This window comes from Myiozetetes cayanensis, unplaced genomic scaffold (assembly GCF_022539395.1).
Source record: "Myiozetetes cayanensis isolate MyiCay16 unplaced genomic scaffold, myiCay2020 scf3, whole genome shotgun sequence".
NCBI classification, from domain to species: Eukaryota; Metazoa; Chordata; class Aves; order Passeriformes; family Tyrannidae; genus Myiozetetes; species Myiozetetes cayanensis.
Window position 1 is genome coordinate 22,431,478 of NW_026087521.1, and position 23,905 is coordinate 22,455,382.

At 37.1% G+C, this 23,905-nt stretch overlaps 1 protein-coding gene across 5 annotated transcripts in view; it reads right to left on the minus strand.

Moving 5' to 3' along the window:
- The window catches only part of PTPRZ1 (protein tyrosine phosphatase receptor type Z1), a 134,473-nt gene that overhangs the window by 29,054 nt on the left and 81,514 nt on the right, over positions 1 to 23,905 (minus strand). For 4 of the 5 annotated variants that reach the window (XM_050324906.1, XM_050324907.1, XM_050324905.1 and 1 more), the window contains exons 9-13: positions 18,391 to 18,575; positions 17,517 to 17,643; positions 11,271 to 11,314; positions 4,964 to 8,534; positions 1,071 to 1,215 (exon numbers count right to left, since the gene is read on the minus strand). In XM_050324906.1, coding sequence (XP_050180863.1) covers positions 1,071 to 1,215; positions 4,964 to 8,534; positions 11,271 to 11,314; positions 17,517 to 17,643; positions 18,391 to 18,575 — 4,072 coding nt within the window. The remainder of the gene's footprint in view (positions 1 to 1,070; positions 1,216 to 4,963; positions 8,535 to 11,270; positions 11,315 to 17,516; positions 17,644 to 18,390; positions 18,576 to 23,905) is intronic. The other variant, XM_050324909.1, reaches the window with a different exon arrangement.

The window sequence follows — 23,905 nt, forward strand, 5'->3', positions numbered from 1 at the left end:
GTAGGAAATTTTTGCAACTTATTTCCCTCTTCTGGTCCACTGCTGCATTTTGTCCCTGAGAACTTCCACATTTGACAAAGTGCACGGGTTTGGGAGTTTAAGCATACATGTCCCTAGGAAGATTGGCTTTAGAACCAACAAAAGAGTGCCAAAGGCTTGGAGCAGTGCCACATAGTGCCAACTAGATTCCTGATATGCTTTTAGCTCAGGCCAACTTGCAGTATTTCACACATTCACTGATTACACACAGAGTATTTTCACACTCTCACAGATTAGGTTATCATGACTTCTTATACTTATCAATTCTCTTTATCCTATTTTTTTTTTCTTACTAGCATATCAATTTATTAAGTTAGAAAAACACGTTCATGAGGAAACCTGAGCATGTGTGTGCACAAAACCCACATCCTTAGTTACCTGGTAAAAGGTTGGAAAGGCTGGTAGGCTAATTTTGGCAGAATCACAAAGTAGAACAACTTTTTACTCACAGAACATCATAAGAGTTACTTAGTAAGTGATCTTCAAACAGTTACACTATTATAGTATCACTAAACTCTCCCATCCATTTCTATCTTGCATATAATATCAGCTACAGAAACTCCTACAGTACTCTATGAATTGCTTATTCACATAGTCCTGTTGAGGACTATGGATTCTCATTCTGAATCAACAACTACCTTTTTTAACTGTTAATGGATTGGAAAGAGAGAAAATAACCCCATGCCATGCTATTTATTTTTCTTTTCCCTCTTGCTCTTCCCAGTGCTCTGTTAAGTCACTTGGCTTCTAGGAGATAAATAATCATAAGTAATTGTTTACTAAGATCTCTCAGTATGGAAATAAACTATTTGCAGTGGTTAAACCCTCTGCAAACAAAAAGAATTGCATTTGAGTACTTTGGACAGACACCACTTTATTTTGTCATCTTTATGGCACTGAAAAAATTACGAAGACATGGTGAGAGACAAGATGCAGTCTCTGTTGTATAAACCAGCTCAATAATGCCAATCACAGTTTTCAAATCAGAGCTCTTTAGAACTGAAAAAAAGATCAACCAAAAAACAACTTACCTCCAGTAAATGAGAATACCCACAAGAACCACTAGACAGATAAAAGTCAGGGCTGATACGACCACAAGTGGTATAACTGTCTTCTTCTCTGATTCCAGACTCTCAGCTAGACCAATACGAGACTCATGGCTAATATTACTTGCCTCTGCAGTCAGAGAAAATTGAAACAGTCCATGTTTAAATTCTGAGAAATGCACAGCATGAGTGAATGTGTCTTATAATGAGCCTACTTAATATCACTTACCTCTATTTCTTACTACGTACTGCAGAAAGTGTATACATTTGCAAACCAGCTTACAGAAAATAAGCAGACAGAGGGTAAAGCAAAGTATTCAAGCTTATGTGATTCAGCCTTCCAGCAGTGGAAACTTCTCTTTGTAAGAATAGCAGATTGTTGTTAAAATATAGAAGAAAGTTTTTTATTTTCATCTGTTTATTAGCTGAAAGCCAAACGAGTTAAAAATCTGAATATGCAATATTGGAATGTGCATTGGAATTTATATTAAACTGTCACTCATACAATGCAAATCACTTCTGTGGCTAATAGTTTAACAGGAAAATTTTCTTACAATAGTTCTTATGTGCTTGCTGTATTGCAGTTAAGCTTTCTTTATTTTAATCCATTGCCCATTCTGTAACTTGTCTTATAAATACATCCTGCTTCCTTTGAATCCAACTGGTCTACCTTCTCCCTCAACTATACTGGTGCCAGAATTAAATTTCCTACCTACATCTTTACAGGTGATCAAATTATTATTTAGATATTGCTTAGATTTCTTGTTTCTGTGAGCCACGTAATGCTCGCTGAACAAAATATTTGAGCATAGGAATTTGTATGAAAATTAAAACCATATATTCTGTAATTTCACTAAAGAAAAAAAGCACAATGGTGGATGACACCAATCCTGCATTTTTAACTTTGGTCATACCTTAAAAAGTAAACACTTTAAAGCTGCAACTTTGACTAACAATAACTAATTCTTTTTTTCAATCTGTGCAGTTTACTGTGATCCGTGACCACTGCATGAGATAAAATGCAGAAATAAGTGCTTTTTGCACCTGTTAGGATTAAACCTCTAGAACGTTTCCTCCTTTTGTGAATAGTCCTAATTCAGTGAATTTTCTGTATAGGACCAGAATTTTGCTGTCTAGAAATCAGCTGCACTGCATTGGGATTTCAAGAGACCAATTCGACAAGAATAAAAAGCTCTCACACAAAATGGAGGAAGGAATGGAGTTGGATCTGGAAAAAAAAAAAAAAAGACAGCAAACAGTGCCTTCTAAATAGGATATCAAAAAATAAATGGCTTCATGCTGTACAGATTTCCAGGTAGCTCTCTGGTTGCTTGCATTTTCTTGAGTTTAGGGGCTTTTAGAACTTCATATGCAAAAAGGTCTAGGCTCTGATCTTGCAGACGTCTTTTTGGTTTTAAAGCACTCTTAACACCCACATCAATCATTACTCTTTAAATCCTGCAGCTCAGTGGGCAAAGTAATTGAAGTCACAAGTTACTTCTGAAAAATTTGTCCCCGAGTTTCCAGTGAGTGGGTTAACATCAGTACTTCCTATTGATTTCAGAAAAAACTATATATATGTATGAGAGAACAGAATACGATCCCACTGAAACAGTCACACTTGCTTATCCAACTCTGGACTAATTCACAGCATAAAACCCAATCTTATCAGTGTAATGACAGGATTCCTTCAAACTGCATGACCAAGTCTATTAGGATTCCTCCTACGGTTAAATAAGTGCAGTCTTCTCCTGTAACACAGGGTTTCTTGTCTATATCGACATCACTGCAGTGATGGTGGCTGAAAAGGCAGTCTCATCTATAGTAGGTTTCTTTTGTTTCTAATAACTGATGTTTTGGATCCCTGACATATTTCTTTCTATTAATTTCTCTTAGTTTTTCAACTGAAGTTGAAAGGTTTAAGCAGCTATAGAGGTCTTATGGAGAAAGTCCTAGTTCAGAACAAGAATAATTATGCATCAACAGCTACAAGAATGGGAGAAGTTTAAATGAAAGTTTTTTCCCTGTAATGGTCACAACAAGACATTTAATCAGTTTCTGGTAAATCCACTGTAATGTATAAATAATTTCTCAATTGAGAGGTTCTTCTTTTTTTATTTTTGTTTCATTTCTTTATAATTTAAATAAGCCACTTTGTCTTGGATTTACAGTAGACCATGTTAGACATTCTCAAATTGAATTTTCAGTTTATTAAAAGACAGTATTTGGCATCATTTATTGTAAAAAGTAACATACATGAAATGATACTGTATAGTGTCTTTCAATAGTATCTAGAAGAAAAAATAAGTCTTTTTTGAGTTAATATTGATAACAATTCAAATGACACCCATTATATAAACTCTAAGTATCCTATGGTAACAGTCATTCATATTAGTGACATAGGTTTTGAAATATTGATGCTATTTTTGCTTATTTTTAAAGAAATGTTATGCATTTTACACAAAATTGTAACTACTTACCCACTGAACTAATTCACTTATTTAGTTTTGTAACACCTATCTTGTTAGGACTACCACTAATTTAAATATGTTTTCTATTTTCTTTTATTTTCTATTTTTCACATTTTACTACTCCTAGCTATACAGAGTGCCAATTTATTACCTTTTCATAATAGTATTCTGTTGCTCACGAGTAATATGATGTCATGTGATATAACTATATTTACTTGTAGGACTGGGCCAACACTTTCCCATAGCTTTGTGGATTCCATTACTTAGTGGGTTTAGTTGAATGATACTGCCCTCTACAGGTGCTGTGAGTACTGAAATGGAAGTTCAATTTATTTCCTAAAATACCAATTCAGCCTTGTTTCTTGTTTGTTTCTTTGTTGTTGTTGTTTTGTTTCGGTTTTTGTTTTGGGTTTGTGTGTGTGTGTGCTTGGCGGGGCAGGGGGGGGGGTGTTGTGGGGTTTTTGTTTTGTTTTGTCTTTTCTTTTCTTTTCTTTTCTTCTCTTTTCTTTTCCAAACATCATAGACGTTTTTGACTTGGCTCTCGGATTTTCAACTCTCTAACAATAACTAGAAGTAGTCCAAATTTTGTGTCTGAATATTTCAGATTTTCCACAGTGTATTTTTGAATACAAAGGAAATGTGTTATGAGTTTTGCTTTCTGACTTTATCCTTGGAATCACTGGTCACAAACACTCTTCCTGACTTTTAGAGGAATAAATTGGAAAATAGCACTAAGTAAAAACATGTAGAGGAGCATCAGGCTCTATTTTGGGAATATGCAAATCTGGCACCAAAATTCTGCATCTCACTGAAATCTGAAAGTGGCATACACAGTAAGAATAAAAATTAATATTTATAAAATTTAAGATGAATGAGAATCAAACAAGCATCTTCTTCCCTATTCAATACCTCTTAGAAAATAAAAAATAATGTGCTGCTGTAAGTTTAAAACACAATATCAGAGGTATGTTTCCTCTGGTAAAGGCACATTTTCCTCTTGTGTCATTTCCACAAGTGCAGCAGTTGTCTTTGTATAGAGAACTTAACAGAGAACCTAAGTGCTTCTCAAACCTTTAAAACTAAAATGAAACAATTAGCACTGAAAAAAATCTGGTTTTGGATTTTGCACCACTCAGTTTCTGCTGACAGAATGCATCTATCCAAAAGCAGAGTATGAATCTTCTTACTGAAGAATATTTCAGGTGCAACTTTAAGTAGCCAAAAGTAGCATTCACAAGATATCCAGCTCAGCATTCACCCCTGTTCCCCAACACTTTCTTAATCACACCTACTGGCACTGTTATGTTCTCCTCTTATTATCTGTAGATAAACCTTCTCATTCTCTACAGCACAAAAGTATCCCCTCACAGCATCCCATGGTATTCATTAGACTTATCCATAACTAACCTGCCTCAGAGATGTTGAATACTGATGAGTGATCACTAGTAACAGATGAGGCTGATGACTGTGATGATCCAGGAGTTAATTCTGAGTTACCTGCTTCAACTGCCCCTTCAGTGTCTCTCTCATTAAGGTCAGGAAAACTAAAATCTGTTGAAGTTTCATTATCATTAAGGCTATCTGAGGTACCTTGGCCAGAACCACTTTCTTCATCACTTGTAAAAACAGCCCAAGACTTAGACTCTGACGTGTTTTGCAACTGGACATTAGAAGTCTGAATGTGGTTCTCCGAAACTGCTGGGTCGTTGTGCTTCTTAGGTATCACACTCGCTGTCAAAGACGGTATGGATGTATAATTACGTCTGTCCGTAGCATGGTTTATCTGACTGTCTGACGCAGCAGTTGAAAATTTATCTTCTTCAGGTTTCTCAGAATGTGAGCTTATAATTAGGTTACTCTGATCCTTGTTATTGTTTACCTCTGTATTTTGATCCTCTACTACCATATCCTCGTCTTCTCTATGGGAAGTGCATGAGATACAGTTACTTACAGGGAAGCCATCATCATATTCATCGTAGTCATCCTCAACTACAGGAGGCCACAAATCGGTACTGGACATGATACTGGGAGATAACCCAGAGGATTCTCTAGAAGTAATCAGCAAACTACTCAAAGTTACGGGGATCTCACTTTTGGAAGGAACACCCGTAACTGAAATATGTACATTTGGTAAAGGAAGAGTGTGATGAATGGAAACATCAGAAACAGAAACAACTGCAGGCATATGAACAGGATCAAAACCAAGTGTGGAACTTGAAGAGACACTGGCAGCCTCACTTGTTTCAAAAACACTTGAAGAGATACGGCTGTCTGTAGGAGTAGCTATGTGTGGTAACGTATCACCTCTTAGGAAGGGAGTTGTTACGGCATTTGCTGCTTGGAAGGGAAAGGCATTTGTATTTTCTAAACTGGTCAGCTGGAATGAAACATCACTACTGTACAATGAAGGCATAAACTTCTGAATAACTTCACTGTTAAACAAACTGGATGAAACATACTCCTCACTTGCATAAGAAACAGATAAACCTTGAAGTGACGCTGTGCGCTTACTAAAAGTGTTTGACATCATATCAGCAACAGAAGGTGAAGATGTAGGATGCAGCTTGCTTTCAGTTGTAGCAGAACCTGGTGCCATTTGATGCAATATTTGGTCAAATGTAGAACTATCTTTACGAACCCTTGAGCTTTCAGCCAATACTGGATCACTAGGCACAACTGCAACTGTGTTAAGCAGTGTGCCATCATCAGAAGATTGGAAGGAGGACTGCAGTAACGCTTCGTTATTTAAGGCAGTTGAGGTCTCATAAAAGTACAGCTGAGTCGAGGATAATATTTTGCTATAAGCAGGGGCAGAGAGAGCTTGATCTGAGCTTGCACTAAGCATAGGTTTAAGCAAAGTGTCGTCAAAGGCCGGAGTTGTAACATGCAAAGGCTGAACAGAAAGGTGATTTTCTGTAAGTTTACTAATATCATAATCAAATATCTTAGTAGTGGGAAAAGCAAAAGAGACTGGAAGGATTCCCTTTGTGCTAGAAACAGGAAGTGGGCTTTCTTGCAGAGATGTATTCTGCTTAATTACATCATCATTAGAAACAGAAGCAGAAAGTTCATATATCATTTTACTTTGAGCACCGGAAGACACTTCACTTAAAGAGGAGGAAATTTTCAGTTCTCTCTCATCTCCATATATAACATCACCTTTTTGAAGCATCTTATTAACATCGCTAAACCCAGATGATTCATATGGAATCTCATCTACAGAATCAGAGGAAGAAATGTTAAGTACCATCAAAGTATCTGTATCAGGCAAAAGGGACTCACTACCAGAGTACGCTTCAGACCAGTCCATGTCACCAGATAGAGAGTGTGTAGGCTGCAGCAAAGTATCAGCTTGTGATATTACAGAAGAAGGTTTATGCACCAGTACATTGTTATAGCTGCTAAATAAAGGATCTTGACGAAATATGTCAACCGAATCATGCACAAATTCTGAAGAGTCATAGGAAACAGTAAAGCTTTGGAGGGAGCCCACATTACCAGACAAAGCATAAGGAAGTTCAGACATTGTAGATAGTACATGCACATTTAAATCACTGCTGGATGGTTCAACTTGAGAAAATATGTGAGTTCTATCATGACCAAATATCAGTGTCTCTGAAGCAGCATGAGTGGTCTGATGTGACACCACATCAGCATATTCAGCAAGGCTTGGCTGTATTAATGTATCACCCTCTGCCAACGTCAAAGAAGCATGCAGGGACACCTTACCACTTGCAACAGCTGGAGTAGCACTTTGTGGAAACATTTGAGAAACTGTATACAAACGGTGAAACATTTTACTACTGGAGGAAGCAGAGGAAAATGTAAGCAAAGGTACATCATCATAGGAAGACAGGGTGGGTTCAAATGACACATCAACACTGGGAAATACAGGTGTAGCATGCAAGGTCACATCACTATCTGATGTAGCAGGGGTAGTGTCGAGCATCTGAGAGTCAAACAATAAAGGGGTGACTAGAGGAAACACTTCACTACTGTAGGAAGGTTGAAGAGGTATCTCACCATTATAGACTGGCTGAGTTGTCTGAGAGAGTACCTCACTGGCAGCAGAAGCAGAACCAAATTCTCCAGAGCTTGAAGAGACAGAGTGAGGTGATAATTCAGCAGAGGAGAAAGCAAAGGTAGAATAATGTGGCAATTCTAAATCCGCATCTGAAGTGTCTTGTGAAATCACTGGGCTGCTGGAATAGGGCACTGTAGCTGGCTTTAATCCCTCTACATAGGCATCAGTGTAACTGGTCTGAGACAATTGCCTGCTAGCTGATGTATCAACAGATTGAGTTGTTGGACCTGTAGCATTATGAAGCCATAAATATCCATCAGTTGAAGTATGCTTTGGAGGCTCATCAGAGCTTGAGGGTGCTGCACCTTCTGAAACATCCTTAATGGAGCCCTGGGAAAGAACATCGTGCACACTTATATCTGGACTTCCTGAAGGAAGGGTATCTTCTTGGGAGGTCTCCTCTGTAACCAGCTGCGCTGAAGAAGTGGTAGGAACTGAACTCCAAAAGTCATCAGATTCCTCATCAGGTTTAAAAGGAGACAGTAAGATATCTTCATCACTGTGGCCAGTAGTGGCTATTCTTGTCGGTTCAGTGCCTGAAGAAAGGTATATGTATTCTTCTTCTATGCCTTTGGTGGAGTCGATGAGTTGAGGAGGAATTCCAGTAATTGTTTGGGACTCCAAAAAATGATCTTCCTCTTCAGAAATTTCACCAACAGGTGGAGAAGTAGGATAATAAACTGCTTTGAAAACATTATCCTTACTACGCAATTCTTCCTCTCTTGTTAAGTATCTATTTGTTTTAGCTTCATTGGGATTTGTCCCCATTTTTTCTTGACTGTAGCTGGATGTAATCACCTGGAAACCTCTCCTCAATTGGTTTATTGTACTGTCAGTGCTTGGAACCACTGCAGTTTCTTCATCCACATCTGTTTCCTTTTCATCAACTTCATCCTTTGAAAAAATATCATAGCCGAAGACAATTAAAAATGTTTATAGACTCTGTACCCAAATGAAAACTAAAACTGCAACAATACATTTTCATGGCTCCATAAAATAAGAGGGGCAAAGCAAGACAACACTTGAGAAAACTGTTGGTCTTAAAAAAATTATTAAGGATACTTAAGGAAGTATTTGTGCAAAGAACAGGTATCCTCTTCTCCCTTGAAAAATATTATTTATTTTCAGTACAAACAAAAAGCTCTTGTGTCCAAACAACTTCTTAAATACGTTACTTTTATTGTGTTTGAGAAACAAAAATCACACATAGTATTTACTTTATTAAAAAAAACCCCTACCTCTTTCCTAATAAAATGCAACTCTATATGCAAGATACAGTATATATGGTATACACATTAATGAAAATATGGGTTTGCTATCAGAATGTCTTAGAGATTTGCACTAATATCCTGATGTTGATTTAATTGTAATAACAACAGAATTTGTAAAAATATATTTATGACCTGCTCTCAAATCTGCTGAATCTTCTGAGTTTTCTGAAAAAGATTTCAGGATGGTCAGCATGACTCTGTTTCACAAGTGTTGTGAGGGATATCCTGTAGTCCCCCTGTTACGACCCTTTGTTTGCCTAACATGAATAACAATGAATAATGATACTTTGTGCAAAATTGGACATATTGAAAAGAAAAAAATAAATTACATGCCTAAATTTTCTGGATTTAGGCAGTCCTTGAGGATCTAAGTTCAAAACTTTTTATCACCTCTCCGATTTTACATACGCCAAATCAAAAAACATAATGCGGAAGCATCTGACTCACTCAGCAAGCATTTTTGCTTTGACCTAGGCACAGGAGCACCTGCAGTTCTGTGCTGTGCCCCATCTAGACCTGCATCACAATCAAACTTGTCCAAGCACAACTCTGCAAACTAGACTGAAGGACACCTTCGCTTTCTGAAGGGAGTTGATTTGACAGGCACACAGAGCACAGAGTCTCTAGCAAAATACAGGCCCAACTCTTTTTTTTTTTTTTTTTTTTAAGATCTGGCTTGGTGATGTGGTGGCAATGTCACCTGATTTTATTCAAAAGCATAATGTTGAAGGAAAACACTGAGGAGACTGGAGATTGGGGCACAGTTATCAATCTAACAACCTCTCATCTTCCACCACAGTTTAGGTTGAGTAGATCATCCACTCTTGCACTGAACAGGGCACAGCAGGGAGAAGAATGTAAAAAATTTTAAAAATCAAAAAAGCCTTTGAAAGAAAGTGCCCAAGGTAAATACCTGCGGAATATATTATTAACTGAAGCATTCAGCGAACAGGAGTTGTTTGCTTTCACCCAGCCTCACCAGAATAAGGGCTTTACCCACTAGGCTGGAGCTGTGCTTCACACTGCAGTCCCTTTTTGTACCAGGAACTAGTACTAGCACACTTACACAACATCAAGTAGCTCAGACATGACTCAGGTTTGGATTTTATTCTGCGGGCTAAATAGCTAAAATGTAGGGACAGCAGCACCTTGACTCTGTGTCCTCAAACAGGTGCTGGACTGGACAAGCCCTTGCTTCTGAAAATCTGCTTCCTATAGGGCAATGCCTGCACTTTCAAACTTCCTTGATTCAAGTAAAAATCAACTGAGGTTCACTGGCACTCAGCTACTATCCTGACAGGTACAATATAATAATCTGGACACACAGCTTACATCAGAGAAATGACTATATTATTGGTTACTCAGTGTCCACAAATGCAAGGGAGGGTAAACAGATTGACAGTTAAGCACAGGCTGCCTACTTAACTACAAGAACTTGACTAAATCATGTCAAATCACAGAATATCCTGGAAGGGACCCACAAGGATTATTGAGTCCAACTCTTAAGTGATGGCCCATACAGGGATCTAACCCATGAACTTAGTGTTATTAGCACCATGCTCTAACCAACTGAGCTACTCTCAGGGTCACACAGAGAAAATATTGAGCTCATAAACCTCCTTACAAATTCCGAGGGATTACTTGATAAAACTGTAGGTCTTACTGAAGGAACTGTCCATGTTGCAAAATTGGTATTAGAGACTGTTAAAATCATAATTGTGTATTTTTACCTCTCTCCTTGCTGGGACACCCAAAACCTAATTACTGAATATGAAGCCTTCAGAGATTATCATAAAGGCATAAAAATGTGTGTAAAACAGACCTATATTGCAAAGTCTAACTTGAGTTCAAGAAGCAAATGACCCTCCAAGAATTTTGGAATAATTATTTATTGGTTCAACCAATAACACACTGATAGCAGACACACATGAATCTCACTCTTCAGCACAACTGCCTTCCTCCTGTACTTTAGTTTACTACATGATCAGACCATCATAAGCAAGTCAACTTCTCTTTAAACAAACTAAAAAACCTAACACTCGGTGACAGTTTGATTCTGCTAAATAAACAATTTTGTCAGACTTCACCCAGAGGTGATTGTAACTCAACTCCCCATGTGGTATCCCTTACTTCACCATCTATCTCTCGCCCCAGAGAACTAAATACTGAGGTATCTCTAGAGTTATCTAGGGAGAAATATAGCTCAAAGGTTGTATATGTGAATATATATGTATGTATACATAAATGCAGATAATACACTCAGCTGGTGATATAGTTTTGAGTTTCACAGAATATGATCTCAGTTTAGTTGAAATGCATTTATTTGAAATGCTCTCTTAAAAATAAATGAATGCTATACCTCATATTCTTCAGTTTCATTCAGCTCAGGAATGAGGTCAGCCTCTAAAAAACAAAAATACACACCGTATCATCGAACATTTTAAATTGACAGAATTATTAATTCTGGAAGGACTCAACTGATTAGTTACTGTGTTTATTGATACCATGTATAAGATGTTTCATAGGACTGTGACTGGAGGAATGGCCAACACCTGGGTTGAGAACTGAGGGTAGCAATACTAATGCATCTAGACGGGACCTATTCAGCCACAGCAGTTTTGCCTGGCTCTAATTTGATATTGCAGCCCATGCTGGTTTTGTGCTGAGGAGCCACATCTTGGTGAGATACGTTTATGAGAACATTTTCCATGAGAAAGTACAGTTTAATGCAGAAATATAGAAAAGAGAAAAATGGTAAGTTTGGGAACCAACTAGTTCTCTGCATTTAATCTGAAAGCTCTGAAGATATTCTTGTAAAATGATCTGTTCTATAATTTTCATGCAGCAAATTCTTTATTTGTGCATCCATGCTTGGAGTTAGGTACTAGAGCAACAGCTGTGCCATCATACTCAGTGTGCAGCAGGCTGCCAGCCTCTGTCAGGGCAGATGAAAGAGATTCACCCTTCCTTATGGTCTTTTTCAAATTCACACTCCACTTGATTTAATTTAAGGAAATGAAGACAGTTGTATCACATCCTACAAAAAGACCCTAATAAACATGTACTGGGCATTCTCTGAAAAACTGCTCTAAAGGCTTTTGCGTCATCCCCATTTTTTATAAATAAATAACAGCCGAAACAGGATGAAGACATTCATCTCCTACAGCCCAGGTGAAAATCCTTCCCTCCAAATTCAGAGGTAGTAGCCTCTTGCCTTATTTCTCTCTGTCATTTTGGCCAAATCCAATATTGTACTTACTGACTTACTCACTGCCGATGGTGATCAGCAAGAAAAGCTTCAAAGCAGTTGAAAGAAATGTACAAATCTCTGGTAGGAAGTGGCACAGGTCTCCAGTGAGGAAAGTTAAACCTTTCCAGAGCGCTAATGCATCCTACTGCTCCTTTGGTCCACAGAAAGGCCCGTTCCCATTCTGAGTCTTTCTAAAGCTTTTTCATAAGAAATGTTCTAGCACTCTGTCTGTACACAAATGCTAGCACATATTCTGAGGGCTGATTTGCACTAAGTGAAAATGCCAGTCTCACCCTGGGGAACAATTTGAACAATAGCATCACACACAGCTCCATGTCTGCATTTCCTCCACAATTCCCCAATGAAGTTTCCTCAATACACAAGTACAAAGCTGTCATCTTTATATTTCTCATTTCTGCAAAGTCAGATGGGCATCTATGATCTCTTTGGTCTGTCCATGTCTACCTTTCAAAACAAATTGACATGTGCTACATGCAACATACACTAGATGAAGTTTATCCAAATAATAAGCTCAGACAGTTTCGTTTGTAAATTAAAGCATGCAAATTATTACTAATCTGCACAAAATTATGACTAATTATGCACAAAATCTTCATAAATTTTTCTTTTGTAACAAACATTTATAAATTACCAAGTACTGAATTGACCTCTCATTAGCAAGATAGATAAAAATTATCTTACCTCTGACTCCTGGAAGCCCAGGAGGCTCCGGGGCAGGGTGGGAAGGGGAGCGGAGGGAAGGAGGGGGTGGACGAGATAATGATATTCCCTGGCTTCTCAATGATATAAATCAAATATTGTAGACATTAGTTTGAAATTCTTCCCACAGTAGACCCAAGCCATGTATTATATACTCAACAGACTTCTCCAAAATATTTTTCTAATACAGAGAAATTCTATCCATTCTTTTTGTGTTCTCTATTCTTGTGTTGAGCTTTAACCAGACTCAATCAGAAAAATAAACTGTTCTGAATGTGCTGGAGTATTCAGTAGGGCACACGCTCTCCCACCAGATAAAAGTACAGTTTCTTGTTTTCTCCATAGAGAGGCATTATAAATTAGGCATTTATATAAAAACAACAGTAAATCTTAAGGAATTTTATAAAGCCTGTTTAAATTTAGTTGGTCATATGAAATTTATTTGTCAAAAGTATGAGAGACACACTTACAGAAGTTCTGTTAATCCTGATGCTGAGCTTTTGATTTACAGGAAATTTTAGAAATATACTAACATCCCCCAACCAAAAAGAACTGCAACCTCCAAATCCAACCCATAGATTTAGATTTATGAACAAGTTTTTTTATTTTTTCTGGAACCACATATTGATTATTCTATAGCTTACATTTTTCAGTAAAACAAATCATTAGTTATAAAGTTTTGTAGAGCTCTTTTCGTAGTCCATTTTAAAAATAGATGAAGAAATCATAGAATAAATACAAAAAAGGTAACCCTACATTTATGATCAATGCAAATCTTCAAAAGAATCTGTTTAAAGAGTTTGATTTGTAATTGTAGAATCACGTGTACAACATAAACTGTTTTCATTTCTGTACTGACTTATGTAATAAATGCCACGAAAAGAACACAAGTAGAGCCTGTTTCTTTTGATTAAATTAATTTTCAGATTTCTACTTTTATCAGTACAAAATTAGAAAAAAGCATCCCCTAAATTAGACATTCAATATATGCTTAGTTGTTTTTAGGACTAAAATCATAAAGATGGGTTACAAAGATATTGCATAGTTAGACCCTCACAAAGCATTGCTGACAGCATGAGCTGCCATGCAGGAGACAGCACAGGGTTTTTTTGATAAACACCAACTGAAGTTGTTACAAAGGAAGGTGAGCAGGGAGCAACATTCTTGTTTTTCCTTTCCTATGTCAGCAAATATATATAAGTAACATCAGTATTAACTACATAACAAACTACTGCAGAACCTTCAGAGCTATACAGATGTTATTTAGAGTGTCAAAGCACTAATTTAAATAGTTATTCAAAATCCAATTCTAATTGCAAATAAAAAATTTATAAAAAAAGGTTGGACTTCTATTAAAGTTTACTAAAACACTCTGTACACAATTCCCTTAGTTTTCAATGGAGGTTGTGTAGCTACATGACGTAGTGTATCTGGTGACTTTTACTAAGCATGCACACATACTGTATTACAAGATGAAAGGCTGCCATTCTGAAGAGATTAGGAAAATCCCAAAGAGAACAGGTATCCACTATGGTGGTTTGCCCAGTGTCACATCATTGCTTCTGAGGCTTCCACAAACTGAGGCAGAGAGTATGGCCTGAGAGAGGTCCTTCCTCTTACAAAGCACTACTGAGAACAGAGGGTTTAAACCTTGTCTGTGGATTATCAGAGCCTGCAGAGCCCTCACTAACTTCATAAGGGAGGCACACAGACCGGGTGGGAGAAAGGCATGAGAAACACTTTCTTGCAAGGATCTCACAAGGAAAATCTAAAACAATGGTCTTGAGCTTTTTAAATACCAGATTTATGTACTGAAAGTTCCCTCATTGGAAGTGGCCACCCTAAAGGCAGAATTCTTCCTGGAAAAGGCCCATCTAATGCCTCTGTGTGACTCATGCCTTGCTCTAGCTCTTAACATGAATATTAATTGATTTGGAGGTGACCGTGGTGAATTTCATCTTAATTAAACTGGCTTACTCAGAGTAATTCTTGAAAACGAAAGATTTAATTTATGCTTTATGTGAGTCAACTTTATTTCATGTCTTCAAGGTGAAGATAACCTTTCTTTCATAAATTCACAAGCAGGAGCTCCAAGAAATCCCCTTTTGCCTCAAGATCTATAAAGCAGATCACAAAACCAATTTGATGTTACAGTTGAAATCAGCAGGTTGCTCTGAACAAATTTTTCTCATTAGATATCTACATTCTCATATGTATCTTGTTTAATATTAGGAATATTAAAAATTAAATCAAAAAATATTTGCCAAATTTGCAGCAGTTAATTCAGATGTAAATAATTAGTAAAAGTAAGTATGCAAATAAACATTAATATTAGAAATGAAGGTTTTTTTATATTTTAAAATTTATCTGGGGTTGGCACAGCATCTATACAACTTATTTATAGAGCAATGTCCACCCTTAGGAATCATACTAGTTACATGGGAGGAATTTTCCCCTGAATTTTCTTCATCCAACACTTTCAGAGGTACCACTGTGGAAGGATCAAAATAAAAGAACCAAAGTAGAATAAATAACCTGGTGTTCATTTCAGATAGGAAGCATGCCAAAGAAACATTTTTTCATGACACATGCAAAATATTAATTTTTGTATTTAATTTTTATTTAAAAACTTTCCCCATTTTTATTTTTGTTTTGTAAAATTTAAAACATCAACAAAGAAATTAATGGAGTGTCTGCATAAAAAGGCTTGAGAGTATCAGACTTACAGTCAGAACTGCATACAAAGCTCAAGAGAAATTTCTGCTGATATACTGGAAGGTGTAATTAATTTGCCAGTATGTATTTCTAAAGCAAGACCTTCACTCTTTCTTCTGCTGGAATGAATGCAAAGCCACTGCTTTGCATGACTTCAGCAGCAATACAACGTGGATGCTGTGCTCAGGGGCTGTATCCGCACTGCTGGCCTGCTGCAGGCTGCCAAATTTCCTGTTGTCCTCTTGCTGAGTTTGTTCCCAGCACTATCTGCTCACACTGCAGGTGTACTGGCCAGTGCTTACCCAGTGCTCCTGTCTCTCTCCCTGCCTCTGAATTCACCTTTCTTGCCAAAGGGAGGCACACAGCAGGGTGGTATGCAACTTATCCTTAGAGCAGGGTTACAGCAGTAGCAGTAGAAGGGTGGTTTATCCCGTGGATACCATCTATACTGATTTTGTTTTGCAGTATCTATTTTCAGAGGTCTTACAACTGTGATGGCAGCACTGCACTGACTTGATTTGTTGAACTACTGTTTTAAAATGACAATACTACTCTGCTTATTTGTCATTCCATATAGAAATGGAAGTGGGTTGTGCAGATGAACTCATCCAAGAAAATTATTCAAACACAAAGCCAGTGAATTCTGGAAAGTAAGTGGAGGAATATAGTATTTAAGAGATGGATAAAGGGTAAGCAGAAAAGTGAAATTACTGGCAGAATGTCAGAAACTTTTTGTGGAATTCTTAGAAAACTAAAAAGAAACAGGAAAATTCTGGTAGATATCAGCATAAGACTCCAAAAATGCATTCTTCTTAATGCATTGTGTTTGAAAGAAAACTTAAATGTTTGTTGAAAAATTATATGTACTGTACCAGATGCTGTGTCCTCCTCCTATAGACAAAAACACACTACTACAAGCCTGTTACCATCACTAGTCCATAATTCATGTGTTAGAGGTTGTTGAGAATCATATTCTTTTTCACTGTAAAGAAAAGTGGCTCCCTTGAAATGAAAAACTGACCTGTTTTCCCAAGTACACCACAACATCACCAAGGACTTTGCTGAAGCCAAACAGACTTACGTAAGTGTAAAACTGAACGTACAGAATATATAAATGAACAACAAAATCCAGGCCCTTAGATAAAAAATGGTTCCTTGCATGATCAGAAAGTCTTTGATTTTTTTTAATATGATTAATTACAGGGTTCTTAGTTAAAAACACAGCTCTCACTCAATTTCCTAAGAACTGGGTCTGATGCTAAAACTTCCACAGAATTTAAGGAATTATTAAGGGCAAAATCAAGCTTCATGCTATAGTTACAAATGATTTCATATTTACCAGCAGACAGAAGAAGTAAATCTGGCTGTGAAATCATTAAGATTTGTTTGTTAGGCCCTCTGAATTTTTGCGAGGCAGCATTAAGAAGCAAGGGAATTCCATCACCACAAGTCTTTTGAAATCAAACTCCATGTATTCACAAGAAATCAAATTTCAAAATCATTAATGCAGACTTATAAAAAATACATTGGGGTTGTATTACTTGTTTCCTTAATAATTTAGCTGTGTGGATTAATTTTAAGCTTGAACCATAGAGAAATAATACCAAATACGGTTTTATTTCCCTACATTATATTGATTAGAGATATACTTGTGAGATTTGAAATCAGATAGATGTTTTTCAGAATATTCTTAGAGTAAAAAAAATTAACATGCAATCTTTTATAGGTAATGCTTAAAAGGAATTACGTTATGTAAAATATCAGTAGCAAGGAGCATGCTGAAGGTTAACCGCAGTGATTTTGAAATTTCATTTTAGTGTAATTTGATAGTCACGCATTTTAACTGGTTTGCAAACAAGATACTTCTTTAAATACAGATTTTCAGCTAAAAGAGATCACTAAGCTCAAAAGACCACTTACCTGGGTCCTCTAAAGGCATATCAACAATGACTTGGTCACTGTATTTTCCATATAGACCGTTAGAGCAAACAGCAACTATCTGAAGAACATAACTTGTATTGGGCAGCAGATTATTTAGAATAGCCCCCTAAAAGAAAAAGAAGAAGTTTAATAATTTACTTGCAAATAAGTATCAAATATTTGAAAATATTAATTTTTTCATAACACTTTTTTCATATGAACCATAAAGCTCCTTTCTTCTAGTATTCTAATGTATGCTTTTATATTTTATTGTCACAAACGTTCTTCAGTCAACTTACAAAAAAATCCTGTGAGTTTTAACATGGAGGATACCAAACCCTATAATTATTTAGTGCTGAACACAAGCTTAGGTAACATTATATGTGATTAAGTTATGAGTCCTCAAAGAGGGTTACAGGAACAGATCTCATCAGTAAAATAACAGGAAGATGCATTCAGTAACTTAATATTTAGAGCACTATGATTTAATTGAATCTTATTAGATGCCTGTGTAGGTAATTCTTTCACATCTGTGAGCAATGAAGTACAGATCACTATTAATTGATTAAGAGGTTTATGGCTGAGCTCTGTAATTGACATGGTCATAAACATTTGAACCCAGTGTAGGCAAGCCAAAGCACCAACTTGCAGAGGTTTTCCCTTTTCTGGGTAAGAGGTTGTTTTGTGGTTTTTTTTTTTTTTAATTGTCTTTGTGCCTTTACAGCCAAAAAATGAACTACAGCTTCTGTGCACTGAAGCCAAAGAAGGAATTTTTAATTGAATCAGTTCCCAGATAGAGTTTAATCCCTTAAGATAATTAACAGAGAGTTGTTATACCATCACCCCTTTTTATGAAACTTGAAGAGTAAGTTACCAAGTCCTGATACCCATCTGTCAGAAACTCATGCTTAGTTTGGTCTTCTCCATCCAACTGTTGATAAAAGACAGCAAATCTTTCAATTGTGGTGTCATATACAACCCGAGGTCTTTCCCATGTAACTAGAAGACTAGTATAATTCTTTGGATCAGACTGAACATTTTCAGGTTCTGAGCTGCAAACTGGAAGAAAGAAAAGAGGAAAGAATATGGTATTTATTAAATTGTACAAGTGACTCTGCTAAGATCTTGAGCTACCTCCTGAGAAAATTAATGCAAGTCTTTCATGTGCCTCATTTTTAGCTTTCCATTACAATATTTGAGATGTCATGTACTATAAACAGAACCAGTATTTTAACATCAGATTTTCAAAAGCAAGGTAATTTGTGGACTGAGTCTCCTCTCCACCACTCTTACACTATATTTTGTGAAATATTAATATCCAGTTCCTAAGAAATAATATATAAACTAAAAAACATAAAGATTCATATATCTGTCCTGGGGACGAAAACAATCTCTATTATTCTTTCTATATGGGTCTATCAGAGTAGCATTAGAAGACCTGTACACTCTCTCACCACCTGTGATAGACTGTAATCTATAGTGGATTTTTAAATATTTAAATGTTAAAGGTAAACCTATCACACTTGAACTTCCACTTTGTGATGTTTGAATCTTTTTATAGTACCTAAAGGAGTGACAAAAGGCACATAGGAAGCAGCAAAGAAATTATTATATTAGCAGGTAGTGATTTCATGTTATTATATTTTAAGGTACCATCTAGACATCTGCTGAAGAAGTCTGGTCAGGCCATTGCAATCCTGGGCCTTGCTCACACACACCCTCTATGTGTGCTGGAACTTGTACACCAGAGGCAAGCCTGGTCAGGCAGTGACTCTTGCCAGTTTCCCAGGTTTTACCCTCCAATACTCTGCATCTTATTCAAATAAGCTGAACATTTTGATACTTTCATATACATACGTATACACAGACGTACTGATTACCAGCGCAAAAGAAATTCGGGGAGATTCTGACAATTGTTCTTTAAATTGTACAATTGTGTGTGGCTTAAAAATAATATAAAAGGTCAAATGTAAAATAACCCATATGGAAAAACTATATTAGCAGAAATTGTAAATTATTTAGCTGAAGCTCACTGAAAAAATGTCTAGTGAGTTATGATACGCACAAAAAAATAAAGCAGTATCATACAGAGTTGCATCATAAGTGGATGGTTTGGATTTGGACTGATATCTCATTCTCCTTTCTTGCTCTCATCATCTCTTCTGCTTGAGGGGGAATTGTCTTCAGACACAGCAGTGAAGAATGGAGAACACAAAAGTGTTCACTAACTTTGGTTCCCAACTTGAGAGCACAGCAACTAGATTTGTTCTGGTATCTCAGAATGAAGGCAGGAGTCCCTGATATTTCCTGTTAGAAATCCCTTTTCTTATCTTTTGGAAATTACATGGTTTTGGAACTTTGGTTGAAATGCTCAGAGTGGCCATCTGGCCCTGCACTAGCTTTTGGGAATTGCCTGTCTCAGGTACTGAAATTACGTCTATGTGCACTTCCACAGGTGCTGGAGAGGTATATTTTTCAGTCTGTTGCTTCATTTCTTACCTCATTTCTACTACTTTATTTAATCTACTAGACTTGGCAAAATCACTGACTGGAGCACATGAAATTTACTCTGAATCATTCAATAATTAAATCTTACATATTGAAATTATTAGATGGATATATTTTTATTAAAACATTTTTACCTTGACTTTGCATAAGTAATTACACGGTCATTCCCTATTTGGAATAAAATGAGGAAACATTTTTTATATCTCATAATCTGCTTAAAACAAAATGTTAATATCTAGCAAAAACAAGCAAAAAACCTATCTAGCTAAAAAACACAAGTGCATATCCTTTGGAGTCCTCTTAAAGGAAGTGAACACCATGATGCCACAATGGTTTGGTGGAAGAGACTGCATTTTGAAAGAGAAGTCCACTAGGTTTGCATTTTGCCAATTGAACACAAGAGGGCATCCAAACTTCTCAAAAATATTTGCAAAAACTACTTCCGTTCTGTATGCAGGTTTGAGCAGCTTTGGTCTGAGCTAGTCAATGGAAAATAAGCATCAGGGGCTTTTTTAATTTTGTTTGCATGTGTAAGCTAGTGATACAGGCAGTATCTGTGTCTGTGTAAATTAGCTGAATTCTGTAGCTTGCCAGGTTTTTAATCTACTGTGCTATAAACTTGATATGCCATTTTATTCATGGCACTGAATTCTTTTAATTGATGTAAAAGAAGAGCAAATAAAAAAAAAATCTCAAGTTGTGTACATTCCATTCCATTATTAAATTTTTCATTCCACCTCATTTCCACCAGATGGCAAAAGTAAATCACTAGACCATCCAATGTAATTCCCTATTCAATTCTGAGTATTAAGACAGATGACTTAAACTGATTTAATTTTTTTTCAATGATTCTAAAGACTCCACACATATTTCTTTTTGAATGTGTTTAAAATTACTCTCAAAATGCTTTTTTATAATGGAAACACCAAGTTTCTCTGTGTTACAAATACTTATCTTTTTTTTCTCTCTTCTTCCTCCTTTCATCTTTTTGCCTGTGAGTGAATTTGGTTCTGAAATCTCTGACTATATTCAGAGTAATAGAGCAGTATTATAGAACTTTTAAAGATACAAGATTGGTGTCTCCAATATTAGTTCTCTGGAGTTTTTTTACTTTTCCAGATGGCTCTTCTATTGTTCCACAAGAAAAAAAAATTGTCTTACTTTTTGTTCTCCTTCTTTTCATGTTCATTTCAGCATAGACCAACAATATTCCTATATGACAATAATCTACCTATTATTTCACCTCCATTCCTTCCCAAGATGTTCTCTTGCCCTTCTTCCGATGTCATTTCCTAAGTCATTCTGCCTGTGCTGTTTCCTTTTCTTTCCTGCCAGTCTTAGCAACACAGAGATACTTTGCTCCTGCTTTTTCCCTTTTTCCCTCTCCAGAGACTAGGAAAAGAAAGGAGATCACATAACAACTTACCTAATTAAATATTTCTGCTCTGATACTGACTTTTGGAAAATCTGGGCAAGAAAGGGAGTTCTCAAATCTGTTACTAATCTGAAGTTACAGATATTAAACTGGATTATAAATCTCAAGCAGCAAAATACAAAAGAGCAAAAAATTCACAGGAAGCCAGAGGCCTATTCAAACCCTTGCTGGGCTTGAATTCAAGTCCCTGCTTTCCCCACATGAGTACTTAGATGCTGGTTTTGTATATCATATCACACCATGATAATGCACCTATCTCTGTTTATCTGTCCATGGACTAAAATGCTACTCATGTAAATTAAAAAATTTTCATCTAAACTAATTTGCGTCACGGGGAATGACTGGAGTACTTTGGTCAAATCATTGTCAAAAACTTCCCGGGCTGTATTTTTGACCGGAAGACCTTTACAAGTTGCCCAGATTTGGCTGCTTTTCCCCCACATTTGTTGTTTTCTTCTACTTTTAGCTGAATCTAGGTTTGAGATTTTTTATCTTTTAAATGCAGCTTTTCAATTGTTGAGGCCATGAAATCACTTCATTTACATTAAGATATTCAGGGGCTTTGCAGATCCCTGACATAGGGTGTAGCAAAAAGTAGTTCATCAGTATTCCCAGTCTACTCTCTCTCTGTGGTGGAGGTGGAGCAGCACAGTAGATGCGTGCTGGGCTGACATTGGCTGGTACCCACCGAGCTGCTCTCCCACTTCCTCTCTTCAGCAGGGCAGAGGAAAAAAGTAAGATGAAAAAGCTGATGGGTCAAGATAAAGACAGGGAGATCGCTCACCAGTAACCACCATGGGAAAAACAGACTCGACTTACTGGAAATTTAATTTAGCAACAAGTAAATAGAGTAGGATAGTGAGAAACAAAAACAAAACCACAAAGATCTCCCCACCTTTTCTTTCTTTTCAGGCTCAACTTCACTCCTGACTCTTCCACTTCCCCACTCCCACTGGCACAGAGGGATACAGAATGGGCAGTGTGGTCAGTTCTAATGCTTTGCCTCTGCCGCTCCTTCCTCCTCATGCTGCTCCCCTGCACCGGTGTTGGGTCCCAACCACAGGATATAGTCCTTCATGAATACTTCCAGCTTGCTTAGTCTTTTAGGAACAGATCGTTACACTTTGGGTCCCCCACGGGGTCACAGACCTGCTAGATAACCTGCTCCTGCATGGACTCCTCTCCACAAGCCACAGCTCCAGCCAGGAGCCTGCTCTGGCATGGAGTCTCCACAGTGTGCCACAGGACGGCTTATCTTCACCGTAGGCTGCAGGGGAATCTCTACTCCTGGAGCACCTCCTTCTTCTCTCACCTAGGTGTCATAGGGCTGCTTCTCACACTTTTTCCCTCACTCCTCACCGCTGTGCAGCTTTGTTTTCCCAGAGCCACCACTGTGGCCAAGGGGTTCAGTTGTGCCCTGAGGTGGGTGAGTTGGAGCCAGCTGGAACTGTGTCTGGCTCAGGGCAGACCCAGGCTCTCTTCACAGAGGCCACCCATGTACCCACCACTGCCAGCACCTGGGCACCTGCACACCACACACTGCCAGTGCAAAGTGTCCCACACAAACGTTTGGATAGAATCTGAGAATGGTTATTCATGTCGATTGGGGAATGTGAAAGGGTAAAGGCATGAGTCCTGAGCCCAAGTCTCACATGAGAATTTAACTAAGACAACTGCTGAACTCTATATAATTGTATTTCTCATGGGAAAACAGGTTGACAAATACTTTTTACCACTATATATTGTCAGTCTTAAATTTTAACAACCCACTGTTTTTTATAACCTGTACTAATTGCAGGAAGATTAATAAGAGTCAGGTTTCTGCCCTTACACTAGGGGCCTTACCAGAAGGGTGGAGTGGATGGGGAGTCATGTAATGGGCTCAGCAGCCACCACGATGGTTCTCAGGTTTATAGGAATAAATAATGATTTCTATTATAAATAGATTTGCATGACAGCTGAGGTTGTTGTAGGTAAAGCATTACAATTTCAAAACACTTTTTAGTTGAATCCTCAAGAATCTCTGTAAGGATTAGCTATTCTAATCTTCTTAAATACATATATACATACATATCATACAGGGAAACTACATATATTACTAGGCAGGCTTGGAGAACAAAGCATCTCCCATGTACACAGTAAGACAGTGCTAGTACTCCAAGAACATTGAGGATGTCACTTTGAAAAAAATTCTGACAATATTTTGCTGAAATTAGTTTATAATGTAATAGAAATATTCTTTTAGCTCTTCCAATGGCACTTAGTTCTACTTAAGAAATGTCATGTATTAACAACAGCAATAAATCAAACATTTAATCCTACTGCCTAATTAGAATTCTAGGTTTCACAATGCGAAATAATTTTTCAATTGTCTACCTCACTAAGACTCACTCCTGTAATTTTTCTTGCATCCTCTAAAGGGATTAACAAGATTATATTTCTTCTG